Source organism: Oreochromis niloticus, linkage group LG22 (genome assembly GCF_001858045.2).
Source record: "Oreochromis niloticus isolate F11D_XX linkage group LG22, O_niloticus_UMD_NMBU, whole genome shotgun sequence".
Lineage (NCBI taxonomy): Eukaryota > Metazoa > Chordata > Actinopteri > Cichliformes > Cichlidae > Oreochromis > Oreochromis niloticus.
Window position 1 is genome coordinate 19,132,349 of NC_031985.2, and position 26,524 is coordinate 19,158,872.

The 26,524-nt window shown below is 38.4% G+C and overlaps 1 protein-coding gene across 1 annotated transcript in view; it reads left to right on the top strand.

Moving 5' to 3' along the window:
- The window catches only part of csmd3b (CUB and Sushi multiple domains 3b), a 361,413-nt gene that overhangs the window by 110,389 nt on the left and 224,500 nt on the right, over positions 1-26,524 (top strand). Inside the window, 1 exon segment of the mRNA XM_019350799.2 lies at positions 3,484-3,596. Coding sequence (XP_019206344.2) covers positions 3,484-3,596 — 113 coding nt within the window.

Genomic DNA, 26,524 nt, shown 5'->3' on the forward strand with positions numbered 1-26,524 from the left:
TACTGGGGGTATATGTGTATTGATGGCTTGTTTCTGCAAGATGTGATCCATTACAAGTAAGATATTAGAAGCCTAGAAATGGGATGGAGGATGAGGAGTGGTCAGAGATTTTATTTTCTTTGTTTCAAGAGCATATAAAATGTTGCTATTCTTGTAGTGTAGAATTTCTTTCTGTAATAGCAGATTGTGTTAAACTGAAATATGACTTAAGGTGCTTCATCCAGGGAAACAGTTATTATTCATATGGAAAAAAAAAAAAATCACACACACAGATAATGCAAGGGGGACGTCTGTGGATGAGGAGGTAGAGCAGGTTGTTAGCTGATCATAAGTCCAGTGGTTCAATTACAGCACCTCTAGTTTCTGTGTGAAAGTGCCCCTGGTCAAGATACTGATCCTCAAATTACCTCCATTAGTGTGTAATGGAGGTAATTTAATGCCAAGAATAAAGCATTGTGTGGATGGATGAATGTGGTTTATAGTGTAAAGAGCACTTTGAGTGACAAGTAACAGTAGAAAAACCATTAAGTGCTGAGCCACTTGGACATTTTGTGCTTAAAAAACAGTTAATTATACAAGAGGTTGCTAATTAATCAACTGAATCATGTATATTGTTTGCTAGCATGATCAAAAAGCTAAAACCTATGTCATGTGTGCACTCAGTTTGCTAAAGATATGTTGATTGTTGCACAGTAATCCCAAAAAGTTGATTCTGTTCATCTGGACGTAGCATTTTCAGTGGGAGAAACGTTTCGTCACTTGGAGGAAGAAGTCACTCGGATGACATCCAGACGAACAGAATCACGTTACACAGTAATAACTTGATATTACTAAGGTTCCTGCAACTACTGCCTAAACTTTGTGTTTGACTACTTTTTCCTTTTGCAAACTTTGCATGCACACATGCATAAACAGCATTGCGTTTCATCGCTATATTGTTTACAGCGGCATTACAAATAAGTCTGAATGTGAATGTGCAGAAAGCATTTCTTTTTGAGTCCAAGCACAGTGACACACTGTGCATCATTATGCACACATCATGCTAGTGTTCTTACCACAATAAAAGAAACACTGTAAAGACAGATAAAATGGAGAGGGAAGTGAGGCCAAAAAAGGGCAGTTTAATAATGCTGAGAAGAAAAAAAAACAAATAGAAGAAGAACAGAGAGAGGAAGACAGAGATTTACTGACTGGAGATGAGATCAGAAAAAGCCCAAAAATAGAAATGAAGCTGAGGCAGAAATGCATAGATGAGAAATAGATTAGGAATGCAGAGGAAGATTAAAGAGATGGTTGGGTACTTTTAAGAAGGTGGCCATTTGCACTTTGAGTGGTTTTGGATTAGAAGGGAGAGAACAAAGAAATAGAAAGGGAGTAAGTCAGTTGAGAAATGAGAATCAACATGTGAGCCTGGACGAGTTAAAACAGCAATGGAAAGCAAGCTGACGGAGGAGATGGAAGCTGGTGCAGGACAGTCGGAGTGAGCAGAAAGAAGTGTAGGGAGAGTGATTAGTGAAGAGTGAATTTACAGAAGGGGAACAAATCTGAACTAACAACTGAAAAAAGTGGAGCATTGGGGATTAAAACAGGGAGGAAAAATGGAGGTGAGGTGGAGGTAAAGAAAGATGAGAAGAAAGCAGAGGAGACAGCAGACAATGAATAAATATGACAAGGAGGTTGTGAGAGGGTAAAAGAAATAGGATAGGGAGATTAAAAGATGAGAGGTAAAAAAAAAAAAGCAGACTCATAATGGAGCATAAAAGCAAGGTAGGTGGCAGAAGAAGAAAATAAAACAAGGGCAGAGAGGAAGAATAGATTGAGGGAAGGATTCTAGACTTAACTGTGGTTGTTTTTGCTGATAGAAAGCTTAATAAATTAATATGTGGAGACAGAAAGAAAAACGGGAAGACATATTGAGAAGAAGGATGAGTGCAGGGATGGGGCAGGAGAATACAAAATTAAAGCAAGTCTCTGCGTGGTGTGAATGTTTTAAAAATTTAAAAGCACTTTGTCATAACTGGGGAAGCGTGTTATGCTAAAGTCTCAATACTAGTTAGAGGTCACAGTCAGACATCGCTTCTCTTGTTGCAGTAACATGAAGCAGATTACTTTGAACAGCTCACAGGTACAAAAGTGGCTACACTGAACTTGTCTTCTGTGTTATAGCAGGTGTATTCTGACATGCTTCAAGTGTCGTGTTTATGTGTGCAGAAAGAGTGGGGAAGAACAAAACACAGTTAAGAGTTAAGTAATAAGCTGTGTCCTGATTGTTAGGAAGGGGAGAGAGTAAGTGGTAAGTATGGCTAAAGGAAATATAGATAGAAAGGAAAGATTTGATTAAAAAAAAGAATGTGAGACAAAGGAGAGGGTGAATAGTATATATCTATATACAAAAGAAGGCCAGGAAAAAGAGATTAGCAGAACTGAAGAGGAAGGGTAACAAAAGAGATTTAGGTGGATAAATGCCACAGAAGGAAGTGGATGGAGGAGATGAGAAACTACATAGGGAGGGGAGCGAAGGCAAAAGGCAAAAAAATATGAGTTTGGTGACTTAATGCTAGAGGAGAGGTTGGTATGAGTAGATGTAGGCAAGGGGAAGAGAAGGAGGAGGCAAAGGAAAGAGGAAGGGAGGAAATGGAAGGAAGAATGGTAGCTGCAGGACACGAGAAAAATGTGTCGCAGTGGCAGCAAGGCGGTTTGGCTCTTTTCCCTACCTGAAAAAGCGCTGGCCTTCCATTCCTCCTCTTCGCTTCCTCCCTGTTTATTTCAAGGAATTCTGAGAGCTACAGGCCCACCTACCAGCGGTTGTGTGTAAGCGTATTTTTCGAGGTCAGACTCAAACATGTTGAGTGCACATTAAAGGGGGCCTTGGCTTCCTACTTGACTCCTTTTTTTATTGTTTACTGATATGCACACAGATCCATTTCAGTATTACTAGCTGGCTGACCAGATTTCATAGCACACTTTGATCTGATGGTTTGACTTATTTGAAAGCCCCCATTAAAGTAGATGTTTTTTAGAGGAAAATGGAGAGGGTCTTTGTGCTCTGTCTAAGAGGCTCGATGCCAGGCAGTGGTGTTGGTGAGGACTGAGAAGAGGTTTTATACTGTCTTTACTGTTTTCCATTTGTCTTCTCTGTCACTGTGGTACTGACTTCAGCAAAATGAATTCCTCTTTCTGGATCCTAAAAAACATCTATCAACATACTTAAACGCAGAGTGTATGAAAAGTTTTTTATTACATAAAAGCCATTCATTGCTAAATGGGCAACGGTCAAGGCTGTTAAAAATGTTTTTTCCTCTCTCCTGTAAGCACAAGATGGGTTTTTGTTAACCTTCTGCTGATTTATGTATTCCCTGATATTTTCCTTCTCACTGCAGGTTACTATCACCAAGGCTTTTATTTATTCCACAAAAGCAAGTGGCTTGTTTTTCTCAGTAATGTGTTGATCATGTCAATATATTATTTTCTCTGTTTCTACAGGTTAACAGGTTTCCAGGTTCCACCTCCGGTCACCAGCACAGGAAATGTCTTCTCGTTGAGATTGACCAGTGACTTTGCGGTTTCTGCACATGGCTTCAAACTCAACTATGAAGGTCAGGAAGTGTCTGTGTTTGTGTTTGCGTGTCTGGCTGGTATGTAAAGCATAAATATGCTATGCTTCACTGCTGACCTTTATATATCTGGTAAATTAATAGCATAAGCCGAGACCCACTCTGAGTACTAAATATCAGGTCAAATTCCATAGGACACATCTTGTTGTGGGTATGTAGAAAAGATGGACACTCGCAACAAACACTCGACCTTGAGTGAGCCCTTGTTTTTCAATCAAGAAATAAATGAGGTGGTCCACTGTGTGTTGTCTACCCCAAGCAATCCCTGTTTATTTGTTAGACATACTGTACTCTTAAAATACCACACGTAAGGGTTTCATGTCCTCGTGTGTTCACTCAGTACATGATTTCAAGTCAGTCCCACTGAGAGACATCTAGATGCAGAAAGTTTCCAGGAAGAACTGCTATGTCCTGAATTCAATACGAATTTTCTGACTCCCTCCCACTCAGCACAGGAAGAGATTCCCTAGTGGGTGACAAGTTCATACCTTTTTAAAAAAGTAGGCTGTCATGAGAGAGAGGAAAGCATAGATAAACAAAAATGACAAAAATGTGAGCTTACTAAAGATTATATAATGTAGATGTGCGAGAGCAGAGCCCAGATGTTTGGGCGCTAAAATCTTTCTCATACATTTATGTTTTTTAACTTAAACAAAAACAGACAAGTCAATCTCTCCTTGAAACACTTTTTTTTTTTTTTTTTTTTTTTTACATAATCACTTTAATACGGTGGAAGAATTTACCAGTTGAAAAATGCAGTGTTCTGATCATGCTGTGGAGGAGTGGAGTCAAAAGTTGGCCCATCGCGAGGGGAGCCGCTTTTTCCCCCCTTCCTTTAGGGCCTGAATAAACACCGTGGTGCCATAGTCATACACAAGGAGAGGTAAAAGTTTGCTTGTTAGTTAAATTTAGCGCTCACTGTGAATCAACACCATATGCTGGGAGCATTAAAGATTTGAGATGAGATTCAGATAAGAAAAAACTTTGATGTCCTCAACAATTCAGTGAGTAACAAAGCATAAAGCATCAAACTGAGGCAACCACATTACACTAGGAAAACTAGCAACACTTATAACTTGATTCTTATTGACTGAATAGTTTCTTGACATGCTAACAGATTGCATGGCAACACTATAGTCTCAATATATAACCCCAAACGCCTAAACGTCCTCTAAAAGATCAACGATGCAAGGTGTCGATTAGGTAGACATCAATTAGACACGAGTCGGTAACATTTGCAATGTATCAGTTAACAATGCAAAAATACTGTATGCTGTATCAAATTGGTCATGTAATGCAGAATGTATGTAATGGTTCTGTTGCAGTATTAACATGGATTTAATATGGATTAGTATCATGCAGAAAGCACTGTAGGTAGTGCTGAAGTCGGGTTTTCAAGAAACAAAAACCAGAGAAGAGAATGTGAGAAGAAGGTGTTTAACATAATTCAAGAGCAATTAACACAATTTACAATTAAACCTGTTGTCTTTATCATAATGTGTTTGTTATGGGTAGTGATGGTGCACAACACTTGGGCAAAAATGCCTCAGCAGCTTTGAATGAGCTTCTTTGTTGTATGTTATACCCCTGCTTTCTTTTCCAGCATTTATCACAAAGTGGCTACAAATGTGCAGTGAAAGTTAAATGCCAAAAACATTATATAGAGTCTAAGTTATAGTCATTCACACTCCTTTTTAATACTATTTAGTGTGAATATAGCCTCTGAAGAAATGCTGTGCTGTCCTAACAACAGCAAGTCTTACAAATTAGTTCCTGAAATAGTGGTGGTTGGGATTAATGGCAATTTGGATACTATTTTATAACAACAGGTAAAAATAATAACATGGTTAATGTTGCATGAATTCCATTTATCTGATTCTATGTCTGAATGCTGTCTCCCCAAATCCCTCTGAAACCTGGAGCGTTATTAAAAAAGCACCTGTGCTTTTCCGGCTTTGGTCAGATCAAAGTACCTGCTTTTACTTTTTGTTCTATGAAGCTATTTATAAATGACTTGGAATATCTAGGATACTTTCTAATAGTATTCTCAGTGTTACTAAAGATGGGACCTCGTGTAGTCAGACATACACTGCATTTAGTTCATGCATGAACAGCATAAAGCAGGTGTTGGCAATGAGTTTTAAAATTTGTTGTCCACACCTGGCATAAAGGATCGACATAGGTTTGAAAGTGAAGCCAACACAGAAGTGCCTTAAGCCAATATTTCTTTAATGGCCACTGAGGGCAATAGCTGCGGTGTCAAAAATAGAAGTCTCTTTGAAAACGGCCCTCACATTTGGCCTCAGTAAACACTCCCCGGATGCCTTTATGGGCTCAGTCACACATTTAACTCAGTGAATAAAACACTGATTAATTTGTACGTTTTTGTCATTATACGTTTCAGAAAGGATGAATATCCAGGATACGCTCATTAGGAGATTGACAAGTTGTTAGAAGTTGATGATGAAGACACTCGTCTCCACACTTTAAAATTAATTAGTGGGTGACATCACAACAGCAACATCCATATTTGACAACATCTATGGGTTCATATTGTCATATCAAAATGCATATGAGCGTACAGAGAGGGGATATTTGTTTTGTTTTTCCCACTAAAAAAACAACAAAAAAACAACTCAGAGAGTAATTTTTAAACACAAGGGCCGCAGCTGGTAAATTTAATTTACAAAAGGACCTGTGAATAATCTGAAAAACTGGAGGTAATTTCAGCTGTTTTATTACTCGAAACAAGGTTAAAAAATGTCCTACATATGTGCTCCAAAATGGATTAAAGTCACTTACCAGAGGAAAAAAAAGACCCCCCACCAACTCCATGATTCACCATGCACTCTGTCCAGTAGCCACACAGGCAGTGTTACCTGTAAACCTTTAACTTCTCATCCTAAACTACATGTTTGTGTAAATCTGTACATGCACCTCAAAAACCTCAGTATGATCATCAGATACATAGCTCCCTTGTCATAAGCTTGACGCACCCAAATAAAGGCCTGTTTTTATCTAGATCTAACCTTTAGTCCAACCTAAACCACCAACCGAAACTCAAGCCTTAACTCCCAGTCCGCTGGAAAGTACATCCCAACATAAAACCATCCAGATGTCCTCACTTTCCAAAAAATATCCTCTTCCAAGGTCTAAACTGGTCCTCACAAATATAGATGGCTAAATGCATAAATATGTTTGTCACAGCTGTTTGCTGTTCAGAATTATACACTCCTCAACTGCCTATGCTTGTCTTTGTGCATTCTTCTGTGGGCCTTCCGTGATATTCTCTGTGTAGGTACAATAGCTGATTGGCGTATATCTTATTTATATGTGTGTCTGGTGTGCTGCAAGATGACAATATCACTGATTGCAAAGTGTCTGGATCTAAATCTCCACACATGCTGTGTGCGTGTTTCTGTGTGTGCCGGTGCCACTTGTGTGTCGAAGCAGTTGTCCCAGATTTATTCACTGGCACAAATTTTTACTTCCTACTTGGCCCGCGTTCATCCTGCGTGATAGTGAGTTTCTGTGTGGATGTTTGTGCGGGCATGTGTGTGTAGCTGTGATACAGAAGGAGTTTGCTCTCAGTGAGAGCATCCATGGGACTTAGCTGAAGAGCCCCTGCTGTTGATACATTCAGATGTTTGACTTGCTCTGTGTGAATAAGGGGGGTTTTAACAGCAGACCACACCACACAGACCACATTGCAATATTAAACTTACTTCTGGTCACTCTTCTATTGAATGTGAACTTTTTAGACTGTCCACAGCAGACACCTAGGCTGTATATTTATACAACAAGTAGAAGATTTTCTCTTAAGGAATTATCCACCCAAGTTTGGACAGTTTTTGGCAAGTCATTCACAGTCCATGTAATCCTTCCGCCTAATCTGTTTCTGGGGCCGTCGCAGAGTTTTGATTTTTGCAGGTACTGACTTTATGCTTACAGAAAAACAATGAGCAAAAAATACCTGCTCATTATCTTTATTACCAGCCATGAAAGTGAGTTCATCATGGCAGTATCATCCTGAAGCAGGCACTTCACAGGCAGATTTGAATAATTTGGCAGGTGTTTAAAAATAGGCTGTTTGTGAATGCATTTTTGTCAACACTATAGCATGAAAGATGCATTTTCAAAACGTTACAGGTGCACAGTTCAGATCAACACGAAGACGAGTTTGAAGATGGTCCCAGAACTTGATGATTTCACAGCTGATGTGATCCAACAAGACTGTTTTTCGTTGGTTGAAATGTTGATTGTTTACTTCAGATATTTTTTTTTTGTTATCCCATCTGGCCTCAAAATGCCTTGGAAGTCTTCAATCAGGTGTGCAAGAGAAATTGAAGAATGCGTATGATGACAAGAATGTCTGAACTTTACTGCCCTGCCTGTTGCTTCACTGTATTGTGGATAGGGGTGAATGGATTTTATTGAATTGATAGATCAGTTAATATACTGTGTAACTGTGTATCCATGACATAAATTGTAATAAAGCAGCATGCATTATGCCCACTTTATAAAGCAGATTGCTGTATAGGACGAATTTTGCGTTCGGCATGGCAAAGGTACAGTAGGGCTGCTTTAGCCTTGGCAGCCTGCCTGCTTGGTGGGGTACACTTTGATGTGATTGTTGGACTCCTTGAACATTTCTTCCTCTTCCTCTGAAGGCTGTCAGGTCATAACTAATTCATGCTTTAGCACATACCATACAGTGTGTATATGTGCGTGTGCAAGACAGAGAGAAAGACAGTGATGTATTATTTAGCATGATGTCGGAGGCAGTTTGATACTGTGCTGATGAGACGGAATCACAGATTATCAGAGCACTTAGACACGCACATACGCACGCTTACACCCTGTTCTTTCCCAGCATGATCGGTGTTGAAATCATTTTTCCCCTCTTATTCTTATTTCTCCGTCGTCTACTGAGCCACCTTATGCGTTTTCATCCTCTGTCTCCCATTTTAATTCCTCTTTTGACCTCTCGAAACCATGTGGTCTCATATGGGGGTATTAAATCTAGGCTTTTCTGCACCTTAAACCTTATTTTGCTCACTAAAGTATTTTATAGGTTTTGTTTGTTTGTTTGTTTTTTTACACAATGGGGACTTTATTGTGTTATTGCATAAAATAAACTCTTGCGAAACTAGTGCTCATACACTTCCATAATTTTTTTTGTACTTTTAAAAAACTTTTTGTTTATGAATAACAGTTTTTATTCTTACAAAAACACATAAAACATATAAATCCCAAATAGTTACAAAAAGATGTAATTTAAAACTGTAATTTAAACAAGTGGTGGTGTCTTGTGAGGTTAATATGTTTAGATTTGTTTTTTGCTTTTCATATTACCTTTCATATTAAGGTAAGGAAAAATTAGTAGGAACAATTCAAACAAAAAGGGTAAAAAATATAATAAAATAACATAAAATGAAGAATAAATATCAACCCTAAGCAATGAGTTTTATTAAAACATAGAATACAATCCATCCATACTTTTCTGCTTGTTCTTATCAGGATCATGGGGCAGGGGGCGCTTTAGCTAGATATATTTATATCCCCGTGTGATTTTTGTAAATATTTGTGATAAATCTTTTTAATCCTTTGATTTGTGGGCCTTTCAATAATATGATACGATATTTCACCACTAATTTGCACTAATAAAACCTTTGTTATATGTTTGGGTTTTTTTCTTATTACTTTGACTGAAAACTCCAAAAGAAAATCTGAGGAAAACTCACCTAACCCTAAACACAGCTCCCTGACATAATCATTGTTTTGAGAACATGGGATAGAGAGCATGTTTTTCATCCTAGAACATGCTACTATGCAGCTAATAAGTCAGCAGAGATTTCATTTCACTCCCCTCTTCGCTGACCTCTCTTTACTACTGCTGTTTTTTCCTCAAAGCTTTTGCTTTATCGTGTCTACACTGCTTGTTTTTTTACTTACTAAGATGTAACATATTTCTTTTACCTTCACCTTTTACCTTTACCTCAGAGAGATATATACGGTCACGAACTAAAGGGATGATATTCAGTTGGTAATTTACTAACAGGAAAGGCTCTGCTTGGTAATTTAACGTGCACGTTAAATGTGCACCCGTGGTGGCAGTCTGGTGAAGAGAGTCATTATAATAGAAACAGCCTTCATTAATCGAGTCTCTGAGTTGGACTTTAAGCCGTATAAAATTATTTTTACATTGCGTTTTGTCGCATTCTTGAATTAAGACAAGTTACATCTCTTCAAGGGATAAAACCAACCAAAAATGCCTGAATGACAAAAGTTTCTATACCCCTTGACTAGTGTCGTTAACTATAACACCACAATTTTCCAATGCTGGTTTTTATTTGTATTTTTTAAAAACTAAAAAATTTACATACCACAAAACATTAAATAGTTCAGAAACATCAGCTCATCAGATCATAAAATGATTTTATTTCAGGCACCCTCAGAAAGTTATCCAAGAAGTCCAGTATCAGAGTAATATCAGTTAAACAGCTATATCAGGCTAAATTATTTTGTAAGATGACAATTATTTTTTATTTGAGAAAAGAAGAGAACCCCCCACCTGGACAGTTGGTGCCAGGTGGTTAGGTACTTTGGGAGCTCTAACTGGCCAGATGTCAGTAGCATCAATGGGCCCATCTGGGCATTTATCCATCAGTTCCACATTGCTACCATAGGTCTGCTGCCAACTGACTGACCCTCTGGTCATGCACTAATTTTCTGGACCTACTGTTCCGCCATCATGACGTATGACCCAGGATTCACATTTTTTTTTAGAACGAGAGCTTACTAAAGCTTCCTCATTGTTTAGTAAATGCTTGGTGTATATTGCAAGGGTTTAAAAAAGAAACAGATTTTTGTGACAAAGTAAAAATGAATGCAGCTTTTTGATATTGACTACTCTGGCTTTTTACTGTATGAAATGTGTGACTTTGATTTCAGAGCTGCTAATTGGATTCATTTGTCCTGTGTGCTTTTTGATAGCTTCTGACTGTTCAGTGTGACATTGATTTAGGAAAAAAGATTACACTTATTGTGAACAGACTTTTTCACATTTTTAATTACCTTTGAGTGAGTATTTCAGTCAGCTCAAAGGCTCAAACTAACAAGTGCAGACACAAACACAAACACTTAATATAAGTGGGAAATAAAGTGAATTGGATGAACACATTTTTTTTTAACTATTTGGATGTTTTTGTTCTATTCTAGACTGACTCCTGTGATTAAAAGTCTGTCATAAATGTGGCTGACTTAACTGTTTAAATTAAACAGTTTATACTAACTTATTTGAATGTAAATTACATCCAAAATGCAACATTCATTCATTTCTATACTTTTAATGTATTAAATGACCTCTATGAGATAATGAACTTACAGATAATCACAGAGTGCAACCCCTTTCTGCAGTTGCAGTGTCTCAAGCCTATAACAAAAACACTCATTTTCAACAGTGTTGTACTGTATGGGCATCGTCTTTACACATAAAGACGATGAAGGATTTTGGTCATGTTCTTAACTTGCTCTGAACTTGGAGGTAGGTCAGTCAAACTAAGTGTGTCCAGTGCTGCTTTGTCAGTTAACTTAAGTTAAGGTTAACTTTGCTGTCATTGGCTAACATTACCGCAAGACGTTTGTGCCTCAGATGAGCCCTTATGTTTGTAACATTCCCAGAATATTAATACGACTGTGAATGGAGCTTGTCTGTAACTTCCTTCTGCGATTTTACCATTTTATCTAGTACTAAAAAACAATTCAATGTATATTTGCAATTTTTATAATAAAATATCGACATTGAGTGTAACTGAATCAATACAGTATTAGTATTACAACACTATGTTGTATCAGTTTTTTCAGTTATTAGAATGTCAATATTCTCCATTTGTTTACTCAAGATGAATACATTTTTATCACCAGATTTAAAGGGATATATAGTCTCATGCAAGGGGGAGAGGTGTTGTCCATAATGGGCGTAAGCTTGATTAACATCCTCATCTTGCCTGTCTTGGCCAGTCACAGAACTGATCTTCTTCACCAGTCTATCGAGCCGTTTCTTGTTCTTCTCTGTGCCACCTTCCCAGCAGAAAACAGCTAAAAAGATCAAACCTCTATCTCTTTCATCTTACTGGTGTTGATGTTGCAGGTGGTTGAGTTTAAACCAGATGGCAAAGTCAGTGATGGCCTTCCCATTTTTCCAGATCGTTCCCTTGTGAGATGCACATCCAACAATGGCTGTATCATCAGAAAACAGTTGGAGGTGACAGTTAGAGGTGTTGAATCTGAAGACTGATGTGTAGAGCGGAAGGGTAACGGAGAGAGCACTGTCCTGAGATGGGCCACATTATGCATACCACATTACAGCTTCTTCCTCAGCAGTGCCGGTTGAACTGTATTGAAAGCACTGGAGAAGTCAAAAACAAATGACCCTCACAGACCCTCTCCAGGTGTGACAGTGATTGGTGGAGAAGATAAATGGTGGCATCATCTTTCCCAATAACAGGACAGTAAGCAAAGTGCAGAGGTTCCAGTAGTGTGCTACCAAAGATTGCATGTTGATGATTATTCTCATCAGGGTCTTTTTCAGGTGTTAAGTTAGTAGTTAAGACCATAGGTCCGAAGTGTTTAAGCTTCCTGAGCTGTACAGAATTTGGCACAGGAACCACACAGGAAGACTTCCACAGGATAAGGACCTTCCCCAGACTAAGGCTCAGATTAAAATTGTGCATGACCACCACACACAGAGCTGATCTCCACAGCCTCTGAGCAGTCTAGATCTGATATCATCTAGACCTGTTGCTTTTCTGGTCTCAATCTTATTTAGCTCATTCCTCCCTGCATGAAATCTAATTGTTTCCCACATTATAATTCAGTGATCAAAAACATCTTTGATTGAGTCACATTTACAAAATGTTTCATCTGCTGCACCAGTAATATCTCAGCATTTATAACTATTTACCATTCACAGCAGTAAGCCCAAGCCAATAACATTCAGTTAGCAGACTGATGAGTCTGATCAGACTGCCGGATGCACCACCACTGAAACCAGATCCTCAGAGGAAACCCCTTAAATATGAAATATGAATTTTTGATGATTGTCCAGCTTGTGGATAAAGTTGTAGTAAAGCCTAAACACTGGAAAGTCACTTCAAATTTTTGTTAAAACCATTTGCATCCATGTTTAGAGGCGCCGGCTTATGGAGCATTCTACCATTTGTTCCTCTCAGTCTTTGATCCCTTATCAGCACTTGATTGATTGATTTTGACTCCAGCCTCTTTAACTCGAACATGATCTGAGTGTAGAAGTCAAATACAAGTGTGTGTTTGGTTTGTGTGTGAGTGAGAGGGTGAATTAATAGTGTATCTTCCAGAAATGTGATTAGTGTTCATGTTTTTTGGTGTGTGTGTGTGTGTGTGTGTGTGTGTGTGTGTGTGTGTGTGTGTGTGTGTGTGTGTGCTCGTGTGCACGCACGCATGCATGCGTATGTGATTGAGGTTCTGGCTGTGGCTGCTCTGATCTTTATCAAAGAGACCTGAGGGGACTGACAATACCCACTCCTCTATCTATCATCCCTCCATCTGCCTGTCTCTTTGCCTTCTCATTTTTTGTCATTCAGTCTTTTGCTCTCTTCATTCATTTTATTTCAATTCAGTTCAACTCAAGTCATTGAATCCAGGTCAGGTAATAGCATCATGGAAAGGAGAAGGTGACCCTAGCAGTGGAGGTTGATTGAAGGCGTGACACCTTCACCTATGAATGTGTCAAAAGATGAATGCAGCTTGCAATGTAAAGCTATTCAAGTGATTGGTAAAGTATAAAGTCAGTATATAGTTTCCACCTTAGCAATATGTTAAACTTTTTTAAACTGTATTTTAATTTACAGATACTTTACAAATACAAAAAAATCCTAGATGTAGGTTTTTTTATGAAGCAACAGGAGGGGAGGTTGGAGTCTTTCTTCTGCACTTTCTTGGAGTGGTTTCCTGTGAACACCTGTGGGGCTTTTTTTGTTATTTTTTTGTCCTGAAGCTGCCAAAGCAGCTGAGTCCCATCATTGGTTGGGAGGTTGAGCTTTCCAGATCAACCTCTTCACCCTGCAGAGGACATTGTCCTGCTGGGAGAGTGTGCTTGGTCTGAAACATCCAGACTAGGAGTAAAGGCTACAGACAGCACCTGTCACTGACTTCAATTCTAGCTAATCATGATATGAATAGTCACTACTCAGCTATCCTTTTGCCTTTCTTTCATTTTCTTGCTCTCTCTGTGTATGTTCTTATATTTAAGTGATTTTTTTCCTACAGATTGTGCATGGTTTAACACATATATTTAACACATATTGCACACAAGTAAGCATGTGGGTGTGCCCGTATTTGTACACAACTATGGCTCAGTTCATACATTTAAAATGAGAACAATATATCAGCTCAGTCCCATGCGAAAAAAAAATATGTTTCATAGTCATGTACTGAGGTACGCTGCATTTGTGTGTCTTAGTAAATGCATGTGTATGTGTGAGTACAATGTACAGTGTAGGTGTCCTACATATTCCCATAGCAGCGAGTTGTTATTTATACAAGAGGTGACAAAAGGAGTAAGATGAATGAGGACCATGCAACATGTAAGAGTACCAAAAGGCAGAGTGGAAGGAATGGAAAACTGAAAAACTGAAAATGAAGAAAAGGAAAAAAACACTGGGAGAAAAAAGGAGAGAAGAATAAAATGAGAAAAGCAAATATGCGCCTTGAGATCGGAAAAAGCGAAATAGAGAGGCTACAGGGAAGGGAGAGGAGCTGAGTCTAATAATGTAATGTGGTCTATGCTTTCTAGGTGAACAGGAGAAATCAATGTTTTCTGTGTGTGTCTGTGTGTTCACCATCTAGAGTGTGCATTCAGCTCCTCACTGTTACAACTTCTGCAAGGTCATCTTCAGTAAAGTGGCATCACCTGAGACAATCACACATACCCACTTACGTAAACGTACAGTGACGGCAGATGTGGAGACCAGATTGTATGAAACGAAGTTTAAAAAAAAAAAATATGGCTTCTCTTTTATCCATGCCAGTGACTGCCTGTATTCCACAGCAGCTGAGAAATTCTTTTGTAACCAATGCCATCCGTATGTTTTGCAACAACAAGGTTGCAAAGGTTTTGAAAGAGCTCACTGGTTTTATCTTTCATTAATATATAGATATTTTATGTAAGAAGTGGTACTCGTCATATCATTGTCAAAATCAAGTGGTATTAGGTCATTATCTTGATCATTGCTTATAATTATATAATGGTATAGCACAAAATAACTTTTAAATCTCTCAGTGTCAAGCCTTTACTGACTTTCTGCACAATGTATCAGTTTGATGTCTGGATGATATAATTGCATTAAATTGCTGTTAGACATCTCACTGTCCTGCTAGGAAGGATACTGCAGGTTCCTCTAATTATCAAAGTCCAGAAAGTGACAATTTAATGTGATACCTGGATAAAACTAACCAATTCTGTGATGTATTTATATTAGGAAGGTTCCAAGTGTTTTATTGCATAGGAAAGATAGATGTCTATAGCTTGTCCACAAACGAGCCATTACTGTGACATCTGATTAATACTGTTAAATTAAAGTCTTTCAGCACTTGAATTGGCAAGGAAGAGGTTTCTCACTAAAAGAAGTCCAGCAAATGATATATTGACCTCATATCTGAATTATATTAAACACCTTTATGATGAAAATATATGGAATAGCTGCCAAACCCCTCTGTGCTGGGACAGGACAGAAATTACATCGAATGATATATTGATTTGATATTCAGGTCTGTCAGACAACCACTGGCCACCTGACTAAAATATATCCTGGTACAGAGTTAATATAGGTGTGCAGTTCTGTGTGTCTGTGTGTGTGTGAGTGAGTGTGTGGGTTGATAATAATATGGCCACCTGGCCAATGTCAGTCCATCATTCAGCTTTATATGAGCCAACCAATCAAACGGCCTCCCTTCAGGGTCTCCACCTCGGCCCATCCAATCAGCTCCTTCTGCCAAGCAAGAAGGAATGTCACCTGATTAGCATAACGGCAAAAATGAACAGGGTCATGCTGACAGAGCAGTTCTTGATGCCGTGAGTTAGACAGAATTCAGAGGCAGCATTTACACAAAACACATCCCTAAATGCTGTCAGCCAGTTAGGATTTTCACCAAATGTATCACCATCCTAAAAAATGTGATAAGGAACATCAGCAGAGTGGTCTCTAACCTCTTTCAGTGGCCTCTCATCAGCAGATTTCATTATTTAAGGGCATTCCACTGGGTTTTTCACTCAATATTTAATCATCCAATTAATTGCTAAAATGACTATCAGCCCTGTATTCTCCAGCCACTGTGCTCTGCTTTTTGTTCAGCAGATTCTGTTATTTAACTACCCCACTGCTTTTAATATCTCAACTACTGTTTCTTAATAAAGTGAACAGCAGTATTACAGTGGAAAGTATAGCAACACAGCACTCCAGGTTTTGTGTGAGAACATCTGCAGCACTGAGTTTAGGCTTTTTCCCCACTAAAACTGATGCCTGAGCATTTGATTCTTTTGGTAATTTCTTTTCAGGGAAAATGTTAACATAAGCAATATAATGGACCTTGCAATAAAGGATTGCCATTTCTACTTATTTGACTACTTGCTGTGAAGTATGAGCCGATTTAGTCAACAAACTTTCCTGCTAAAAGCTTTCAAGATAAAATGAAGGGTTAAAAATAGTCGTCAGTGTCAGAGAAACTCTGACTTAAAGGTCTCGATCTCATTTCAAATTGATTTCTCTATCAGTACTGTCAGTATTGAGATTAATACAAACAGATACACTCACTTTCAATTCAATCTCATTTATACAGAACCAAATCACAACAACAGTCACCTCAAGGCGCTTTATGTTGTAAGGTAGACCCTACAATAATGCATACAGGGGAAAACCCAACAATCATATGACCCCTTATGAGCAAGCACTTTGGCGACAGTGGGAAGGAAAAACTCCCTTTTAACAGGAAGAAACTTCCGGCAGAACCAGGCTCAGGGAGGGGCGGCCATCTGCTGTGACTCACCTGCTGCTTTATTAGGTATATCTGTTCATCTGCTTGTTTAAGCAAATTGCTGGTTAACGCTAATCAGCCAATCACATGGCAGCCACCCAGTGTATTTAGGCAGAAGTGATTTAAGTGATTTTGAATGTGGTATAGCCGCTGGTAGTACAGGGGCTATACCACTGTACTGCACCTACCAGATTCTGCAGGTGGTGGTCTAATAGTGTGGAGGATATTTTCTTAGCACACTTTGGGCCCTTTAGTACCAAATTAGAATTGTTTAGAAGCCTACCTGAGTATTGGTGCTGTATGCCAAGTTTCTCATGGCTGTTTCCTGCAAGATAATGCACAATGTATACAAGCCTGAGATGTGCAGCTGACAGATCTGCAGTTACAATACTGTGTGGTGCTGTCATATCAATATGGACGAACATCACTGAGGAATGTTTCCAGCACCTTTTTGAATCCATGCCATGAAGGATTAAGGTAGCTCTGAAAGGAAAAAGGTGTCCAATTTCATATGTAATAAACCAGCCATTTAGTGTACATCTGTATATTTATGTTTTTAACTCAATAAAATAAGTCCTTCACTCAGAGACAAAGTTTCTGTCATAGCAGGTAGTATCTGTAATAATTTAGGTTCTGTTTTATGATGACAATAACTTTTATGCCTTAATTGATTCCTTGGTGTTATTGCACACCAGAGACAAATTATGCACACACAAACATGAATATGTTTCCATCATGTACTGGCAGGGAAAATATGTTACATACACAAGGACCACTTGTTGGGTTGTGTTTGATGTTAGACGATACTACACAATTGTTAAAAAGACTAGTGACAGAGGAGAGTATTATGGCGAGCAGAGAGATGAAAGGAGAGGAGATTAAAAGGGACAACACTGATACAGGTTGAAAGAACTTTAATGTTGAGGTGTTGCGAAGTGCACTTCAAAATAAAGGCTGGCACCATACTACACATTCTGATATCACTTCATCAGTAATAGTTTTAAAAGTCAGTATGCATGCTTCCATTGGTAAGTTTCTGGATCAGGACTTATGTCTGGTGTGTAAACCATTCAATGAAAACTGCATTAGCAGCTTGTCATATAAAAATATGGCTTGTAGTCCATGAATCCATGTTCTTGTGGAGCCTTAGGCAAACGGTTTTTTTCTGCAGGGTAGAACCTGTTGATTTTCCCAGAAGCAGTCATTAACAGTAATAGTTTAAATTCAATAACAAGCCAGCTGTGTGCATTGTGGTACCATCGATTTGGTAATAATATGGCTTTTTGTTTGCTCGTTTTCTGGAAATGTGTATTTATGACATTCTTTAAGCTTTTATTGTAACTGCAGAAGAAAAGTGAAAAACTACTTTAACATCAAAAGACCATCTCGAAGGGATATACTATGTATGTAGTATTATTAATGCGTGTGTGTCAGTGGGTGGGCTTTGTAGTTCAACTTTTTGGAAGTTACCATCCCACTGATTGTCTGTTAGCATCTGAAATTATTACATCATATATCGTATATTGCCATTAGTGCGAATTCTCCACCAACCAGTAAGTATAGTGGGCAACTCATATTATGTTGTGTGTATTGTATTGCTGAGCCCACATCATTTTCCAATTGTCTACTTGAAAACAAAAAGAAATTATGTATGAATGCAGGAAGTCTGTTTTTAGTTTGAGGCACCAGACCTAATTAAATACTTAAAAAAATACCTTTTTACAATGTTAACAACAGCAAGTTAGAGCAGAGATATACTTAAAGACACAACCACTAGAAGTATTCTGAATTATCTTTAATTAATCACTGATTTCACTACTGGCAGGCTTGTAGGTACAGGAGGCTTGTTGTATCCATGGGAGTTAACAACTCACAGCGACTTTTCACTGAGACTGTATCATTTAATAGGTATACAGATAAGGTGAGATTTGTTTACATTTGTGTGTGTTTACATGTGTCCTAGTATCTGTCAGTCACTTCTGGGCATCTTAAGATGTTAAATTTAATATGTTATACTCTAGTAACCACATCTACTAGATATCACACAAAAGATAGTTAGCTAGCCTGTCTCAACTGAGCAGAAACGCACACACAGATTTGATCAGCACAGAAATGATACACATACAAATTGGAAATATTTGCCTCTGCAGGCAACAGTTTGTGTTTGCTATACCATTTAACACCATTACCCCTGCATACCTCTAATTTGCTGTCTTCTCGCATGTTGCTTTTTTGTTTGTGGACAAGTGAAAGGTTTGTCTGAAAGAATTAAATATATACTGTCCCAATGACAAGTGACAACATGGTTAGTGACCCCTGGAGACAGCAAACTTCACTGCATCGCATTTTCATCTAGTAACACAGCCACCAGAAATATCGTTAACCGGATGATTTCTGAGGATCTTAACTTTAAATCAGATTTCAGAGCAAGAATAACAGTCGATAAATGTAGTGGCAAAAAGTCATTTACTGTATAGCATGAAGTAGTGCTTACACCGTTAAATCTAAGGCTCTGTCTCAGCTTCAGCCTGTGAAGCTGTATAAAGAGTAAAAGGTAGAAGGTGTTGAAGAGGACAGTTTAATATAAAAACAAGCTTATATTGTGGAAATGTGACAGTGGATGTTACTTGGGGCATGAAGGTGTCAGGGAGCTAGGCAAGTTGGTTTGAAATGGCAAATTGAGCTGACTGTCTGCTATCTTTATCCCATCAGGGAAGCCACCAGTCCTGTACAATTCCTCATATACTATGCTCGTCTCTTTTCTTTAAAATATCAACAAGATGTGTTTATATGTATATAAGGCACATAAAAGGGTTGAGTACATAAAAAATACTGAAAGATGCATATTGAGATTTGCAAAGAAAGAGAAAGCAGTAGTAGTGTCATAAATGTCATAGAGACAAAGGTTGCTGTGGTATTGATCAGTACAAAAAGGCCTTCTGAGATGATCCGCTCTATGTAGTTCCTCCCACTGTTGGCTTTGCATCTGTTTCGTTTCTGAAAATCTTCTTTCTCACACTATCTCTTGTTTTCCTTAATAGATATTGATTTTGTTTTGGGTACATGCTGCAATTTTTTTCTTTGCTTACATTTTGTGCCAATTTGCTTCTTCTGTTCAGATAACAGCTTCTGTTTCTTTACTCTCGCTCTTTTCTCTCTGTCACAGTGTTTGAAGTAAACCTATCCTTCCAGATGACACCAGTGCAAGTGCAAATCTCTGTGTGCAAGTGCAGACGTACATGTCTGCGTATGCATGTGTCACTGTGCAGTGCAAGTTTAGCAGAGTGACAGTGATGTCAGACACATAATGATTTCCTATTGGCTGGCAGCCCCTGAGGCCTAACGACCCGTTATTGATCTGACCAATTAGCATTCACACCTTTAATTAATACTGAAGCCTGATGTTTGCACACAAGCACTCACACACACACACACACACACACACACACACACACACACAGATACAGACTTTTAATTAATAGTAAGAAGAGGGGTGGCTGTGAGAAGAGATAAGAGAAGAAGAAAGGGACAGAGGCAGAAGTGAAAGATGAATGTGTGAAACAGAGAAGAAAACTACAGGAAGTAGAAAGCTGATCAGTACTCTTACTAAAATCAGTGCAGGACTGTGACATAAGAGCTAAGGCTAAGACGGAGCTCAATGGTTTACTGGTTTTTAATAATACACACGAGCTTCCCTTCATGCACTGAGAAAATTGTTATTACTTCTGCTTCTCTGTGTTTACTATTTTGTGTGGTACTTGATGCAGTTCAGTCTGTGTAACATACATATTTCTTTTAACTGCAGTGAAGTAAATAATCACTGTGCTGGACACGAAGATAATCCACCAGCTATACTCCTCAGCAAAAAGCATATCAAAGAAATCCCCAAAACACCCAGTGTGTTCCTTTAGCAATGTATCAGCATCATCTACAGTAAGTCACTTCAATAAAAGAAAACGTGTCTGTTTCTTGTGATGCCTGTATCACCGGACGGTTTACTATTTTGTTTGATCAAGTCTGCTCGAGCGTATTTGTTCTAGTCTTGAGAAAGTCAGAGTCAGCCCTTTCAGGTCAGATCAAATGATAGCTGATACTGCAGAGTACTGCTTTAGTAAAAGAAAAAAGAAAAAAAAGAAGCAAACACAAACAAACTAGCCCTTGATTATGTTCATTTCTGACGGCCACAGCCTGTAAAAACAGGATAAATTTTGAGATAACAGGTGTGTGTATGTGGCATGTTTTGTTTTTCTTTATATGTATGTGTGTCAGTCTAATGAAGTTCTGTTGGCAGGATGTCTTTAGGGAGATATCTAATGGTTTATTGAACCAAACCTCAGAGAAACATTGATCACAGCATCAAGGAGTTACACCCACATGGACTCAAAGTACACACACCAATCCTTGTATATGCACGTGCTGTGACATGCACGCAAGAGGCCCACACACAAACACTCACACTAGAGTGCATGTACACGCGAACGACCACACACACACACACACCGGTGAAGTGGAGGTAAAGAGCTTATAATTGACATCCCCATGTTTCTTTGTGAGCAGTCAGACTGCTGTCATTATCTGCTCATTCAATTACATACAGGGAAATTGCAAGCCTGGAAAAAAACCTAAGCACATCTTTTCAACTAACATTTTTAGATGGATATTCAATCCACAGAAATGAGGTAATTGTGTTGGACAGGGTTATTGTCTACCCCCAAAATGAATAACTTGTTTTACCCTGCCACATTAAATTGCATCCTCACTTGGATGAGTCTAATTCTGGCATATGGAAATTTGTAGTCAGCTGCAATATATTTCAAAGGAAAAACAGGCTAGTCACTATATCTGCTTATTATGAATGCGGGTTCTTCTTAGTAATGTTGATTAAATATTATGTGCAATAATTGCATCTACAGCGGCCCCTTTAGTGATATATATGTGATATTTACTGAGCAGCATCGTAAAAAGTAGACGAAGAAGGAGGCATTAATTTAAGCCTAACTACTGGAGAAACCAAAGTTTTCACACCGCCATCCGCTCCAGTAATATATCACCATTACTGTGATATTTTAATTGCCAAATAAGCAGGTTATGGCAAATTCTGTATCAGAACAGCATTTATGCAGGCCAGTATATGCAACATTTATGGTCAGACAGTATATACTGACACTGGCTGCTGGAAGCTACTTCATGATCTCAATGAACACAGATAATTATTGTTCAGCCTGAACATCAAGGCTTCACTATCACAACCCTCACAGCAGCTTTTACCTTTAGGGACAGTGGGGTGTGTGCTTGATTGTTTGTGTTCTGGGGTGTAATAAACCCAGAGAGACATTAGTGGTCTGTTGCTCTGAGTCCATAATGTCTGATCTACACTAGAAGTTACAATCATTAGCAACACAGCTGTGTGTATTAACTGATCTTCACAGCTGCCAGATGATCTAAAGCTTAGTTTATCTGAGAGCTCTCCATTTTCCCCGCTTTAACTCTGCCTCACCATCACCATCGCACACACACACCTTCTGCTACCACTTAGTCCTTTGCCCCACAATGAATGTTTTCAGAAGTAATCAAACTTGGGCTATTTTACACATTTGTTGTCAAGTGCACTCACACAACCAAAAAGTAATTTTAAAATGAAATTAAAATCTTTGCTTTTTTAAACGATCTTGCTATTATCTATTGAAGTAATATTTGAGATAGCAGCAGGCCTAGTACATTTATGAAGTCATTATTTGTAGGACGCTTTCAATTCAAAGATGACTATCCTGAACCCTAAGCCCTATATTTCGTCAATTCAGTTCGTAGAGCCGTTCATTTTCTTCACTGCTTAAGCCATTAGTGTTATGTTTTAGATAAGAATTATGTAATGTGATGGGGTTTGAGTACTAGCTGAAATGATTAAAGCGCGACAGCCTTGGATTGTATGTTTTAGACCATTATTAGGCTGTACAAAGAGAATCAAAAAAAGGTTACATTAAAAACATATCGAAAAGAAAAGATGTAGCATGTGTATCCCGAGGCAGCATGTATTTCGCACTCTTGTCATCTGTTCTATACAATTTGTGAAATGAAGCTTAGTGTTGACAGCGCTGGTGCAATAAAGCCCTTAGCACAAATTGTGTGTGTGTGTGTGGGTGTGTATTTTTTCCTTATACTGTACACCCAAATTACACAATGTATGTCAGTAAAGCTTTTCAACTTGAATCTTCAAGATCTGATGTGTAACTTAAGTGCTGTCTTCGTTTTTTTAGCGTTGTAACTCATAGTTTGGAAGACCATTGTGGCCATCTCATCACCCAGTTAAAACCAAGCAGTTCATCTTTTGACACACATGACCTGCCTTAAAGCTTGCTAGTGCCCTAGTCTTCTCTGCAACATTGAGATTACAGAAGACAGTTAAATGATTTGTTTACACATATTTTTTCTTATTCTTACTCTTTATGACATAATCTCAACCATGTTAGTTATTAACAATATTAGAACAACTAAGTAATTATCCTCTGTATTGTGTCTGCTTTAATTGTTAGAGTACAGTGAAAGAGTATGTAGGGCAGCTACTGAAATGCAGCCTTTTTTATTTCATACTTGGCTTATATACTTACCCTCTGTTTCATTATCTGTTCAACTGTTCTATAAAGCAAACAGCTAAGCAGTCAACCATATGGCAGCAGCTTAGTGCTTTTAGGCATGTAGGCTTTGTGACATCACCTGCTGAAGTTCAAAACAAACATCATACTTGGGGAAGAAAGGTGATTCAAGTGACTTTAAATGCAGCGTTGTTGTTGGTGACAGACAGCTTGGTCTTCAGGAGCTGTTGATCTACAGGGATTTTTCATCGCTAGGATTTATGGAGAATGGTCTGAAAAATATTCAGTAAGCAGTGCTTACTCAGTAAGTGAAAGGAAAAAAATGAAATGAAAATGCCTTTTTGATGCCAAAGGTCAGAGGAGAATGGCCAGGCTGCTTGGAGCTGATAGGAAGGCCAGAATAACTCATCCATTTGTTAGCGCCAAGGTGGGCAGAAGTGTAGCTATGAATACACAGCACCTCATTTTCAATTAAATTCAATTTTGTTTGATTTATACAGCGCAAACAATAATCGCCTCAAGGTGCTTTATGCTGTAAGGTAAGGATCCTACAGTAATACAGAAGAAAAGAAACATCAACCAGATGACTCCCTATGAGCAAGCACTTGGGAACAGTGGGAAGGAAAAACTCTCTCTTCACAGCAAGAAACCTCCAGCAGAACAAGGCTCAGAGTAGATCTCAATCCAGTAGAGCACTTTTGGGATACAATGGAACGGGACATATGCATCATGGATGTGCAGCTGACAAATCTGGAGCAGGTTTGTGCTACCCTGTCATGTATGGACAAAAATCAAGATGTCATCATCTTGTTGAATTTAAGCCACGAAGAATTAGGAAGGTTCTGAAAGCAAAAGCCAAGACTACCTAACAAAATGGCTGATTCGCAAATACAATGGAGATATAAACCAAATTTGCTCTCCATTTACTCTCTCTATTTTATAAGTATTTGCATGCCAGGCTGGCGTTTGATATCAGTGCACATTTAAACTGCCAAAATGCCAGTTCTGGCTCAGAAAACTCTGTGTCGGGTACTGAACTGCTCATGTTAGAGAGAAACCACAAATGCAGGTCTCTGGTGTAAAGTCTAATGGGCTACCCATACAAAACATTAAAGAAAATCTTTCTAGCTCTTTCGCAGTTGTATTTTCAATTTTGCTGGATTGCTTTCCAAACATGGCTCTGTCTTAGTCCCTTAGGAGGCAATTAAGCTACCAATGTACTTTTGCAACATGATTAGAACAGACAAATAGTGCCAACATCATCAGGTTGTCAGTTTCACCAAATGCAGAGCTGTGGAGTACTTATGACACTTTCAATATTAAGTGGTCATGTAATCACAACTCAAGTGGATGATTGCTGCAGGACAGGGACGTCAGAAAAGACAGCAGCCCCTGAGGCTTTATCTGTTATAATCGATAAAGGTGAAAATGGCCATTACCTTTACACAAACACTGCAGAGATAGACTCCAGTTCCTCTTACTGAGAGGTTTAAAACACACATATATATATGTACATATATATAAATAATTCTGATTTCTTTTATTAAATTACCAAAATATAAGCGAATATGTGACTAAAAGTAAACAATAATGATAATAAATAAAAAATAATAATAATCTGCCGTAGACTTGCTGGTCAATTTAAATGGCTGTATCTGTCGATGGCATCTCTTACCACCACACATACTTCTCTGAATGTAAAATGTATGTTTTTATTAAGGTCTCGGTCATCATCAACCCCAAACCCTAAGCCTATTTATTTTGACACAGTCAAATTGCTTTCTTTGTCACCTTATTGCCAAGACTGTGGAGAACAGTTTTAAACAAAGATAAAAATTACATATTTTTATGACATAATTTTAGGGTTAGGGTTATCATCAATGATGAGTTGGACCTGAGAGGGTTCAGACAATCTAGGCTCACAGCTTGTCATTTTGATCAGGAAGTGAATGAATGTGAAAATGAATGGCTCGTTATGTTGCTAGTGGTTCGCCACGGAGAGTCAGTTTGAGGCTGAAAAGGGAATTTGTCTGGAAAAGATCTTAGTCCTACCCCCTGCTGTTCCTCATTTTGGACTGTGGCTGGTAATAGCTGGAAGAGGCCAGAACTGCTAGTACTTGTGCCATTTCCATTATCATATATCATGTCAATTCTCTTCTCTTCGCCATCACAGACGTTATATAGAAGTGTGTGTGGTGGGGGGTGGAGGGTGGAGCTGATGGGGTTACCTTAACTACTCTTTTAAAGCAGTGCCCAGCTGTGAACTTCACTTTAGCTCCTTTTGTTTATCACACGCTGTAAGATTTTATTACAAGGAGCTACATAGCAGTTCCAATGTTCTTCTTTAACTGCTGATTCCTGTCACACACACACACACACACACACACACTGTATAGAAATAAATGTAGTTGATACCTACATATACATATAGTCACATAAACAGAAAAGTTTTCTTCTTGGTGTATAACCACATCAAGGAGAAAACTTTTACCATTCATCCCATCACTCTTTGTATTTGCTCAGCTTCTGCTCAGCACGATTCTTTTAACTGCTTTTTTTTTTCATTCTTTTAATGCTTTTGTAGAGAAAGGTGTCACATTTTTCAAATGGTGGATATCTCATCTTGGCATTAATCTTTTCATATTAAAAAGCACAAAGCCATGTAGAATAATTTCATATTATCCCATTCGTGATTGTTAAGCTGTCATAGTTAGAATTTCAGAAAATAACTCGAATCCTAGTATGACAGTTACTTGACAGCTCTGCAGCAACTTTCTAACAATACAGGGATTGTTTGGGGGGAAAAGTTCCACTGTCAATATTATAAATATATGGATGTATTATGGTTGAACAAAATGGGCAAAAACACGTCTGACATTTTTCAACCACAACATTGGAGTATTTCCAAAACTACCACATAACCACTTAAAGGTTTTTTTGTGCAATCAAGGACACAATAACAATTTCGATCACATACCTGCTTGCGACTCTGATGCACGCCACCACAAGCAGCATTTTATTTTAGAATCAAGATTTTAATCTTTTAATTAATCCACATAGCTCTACATGGAGTACTGTCAAAAGTCTTGAGCAACCTGTCATTTCTAAATAAGGTGCAGTTATTTATGAAAACATAATGCGCACACAGCCTGATCTCTGTTAAGCAAGGTTTCTTGCAATCTCCTTAAGAAATCTTTAGGAATAGTTCTCCAGGCTTCCTGGGGAACATACAAAGCTCTAAAAGGATTT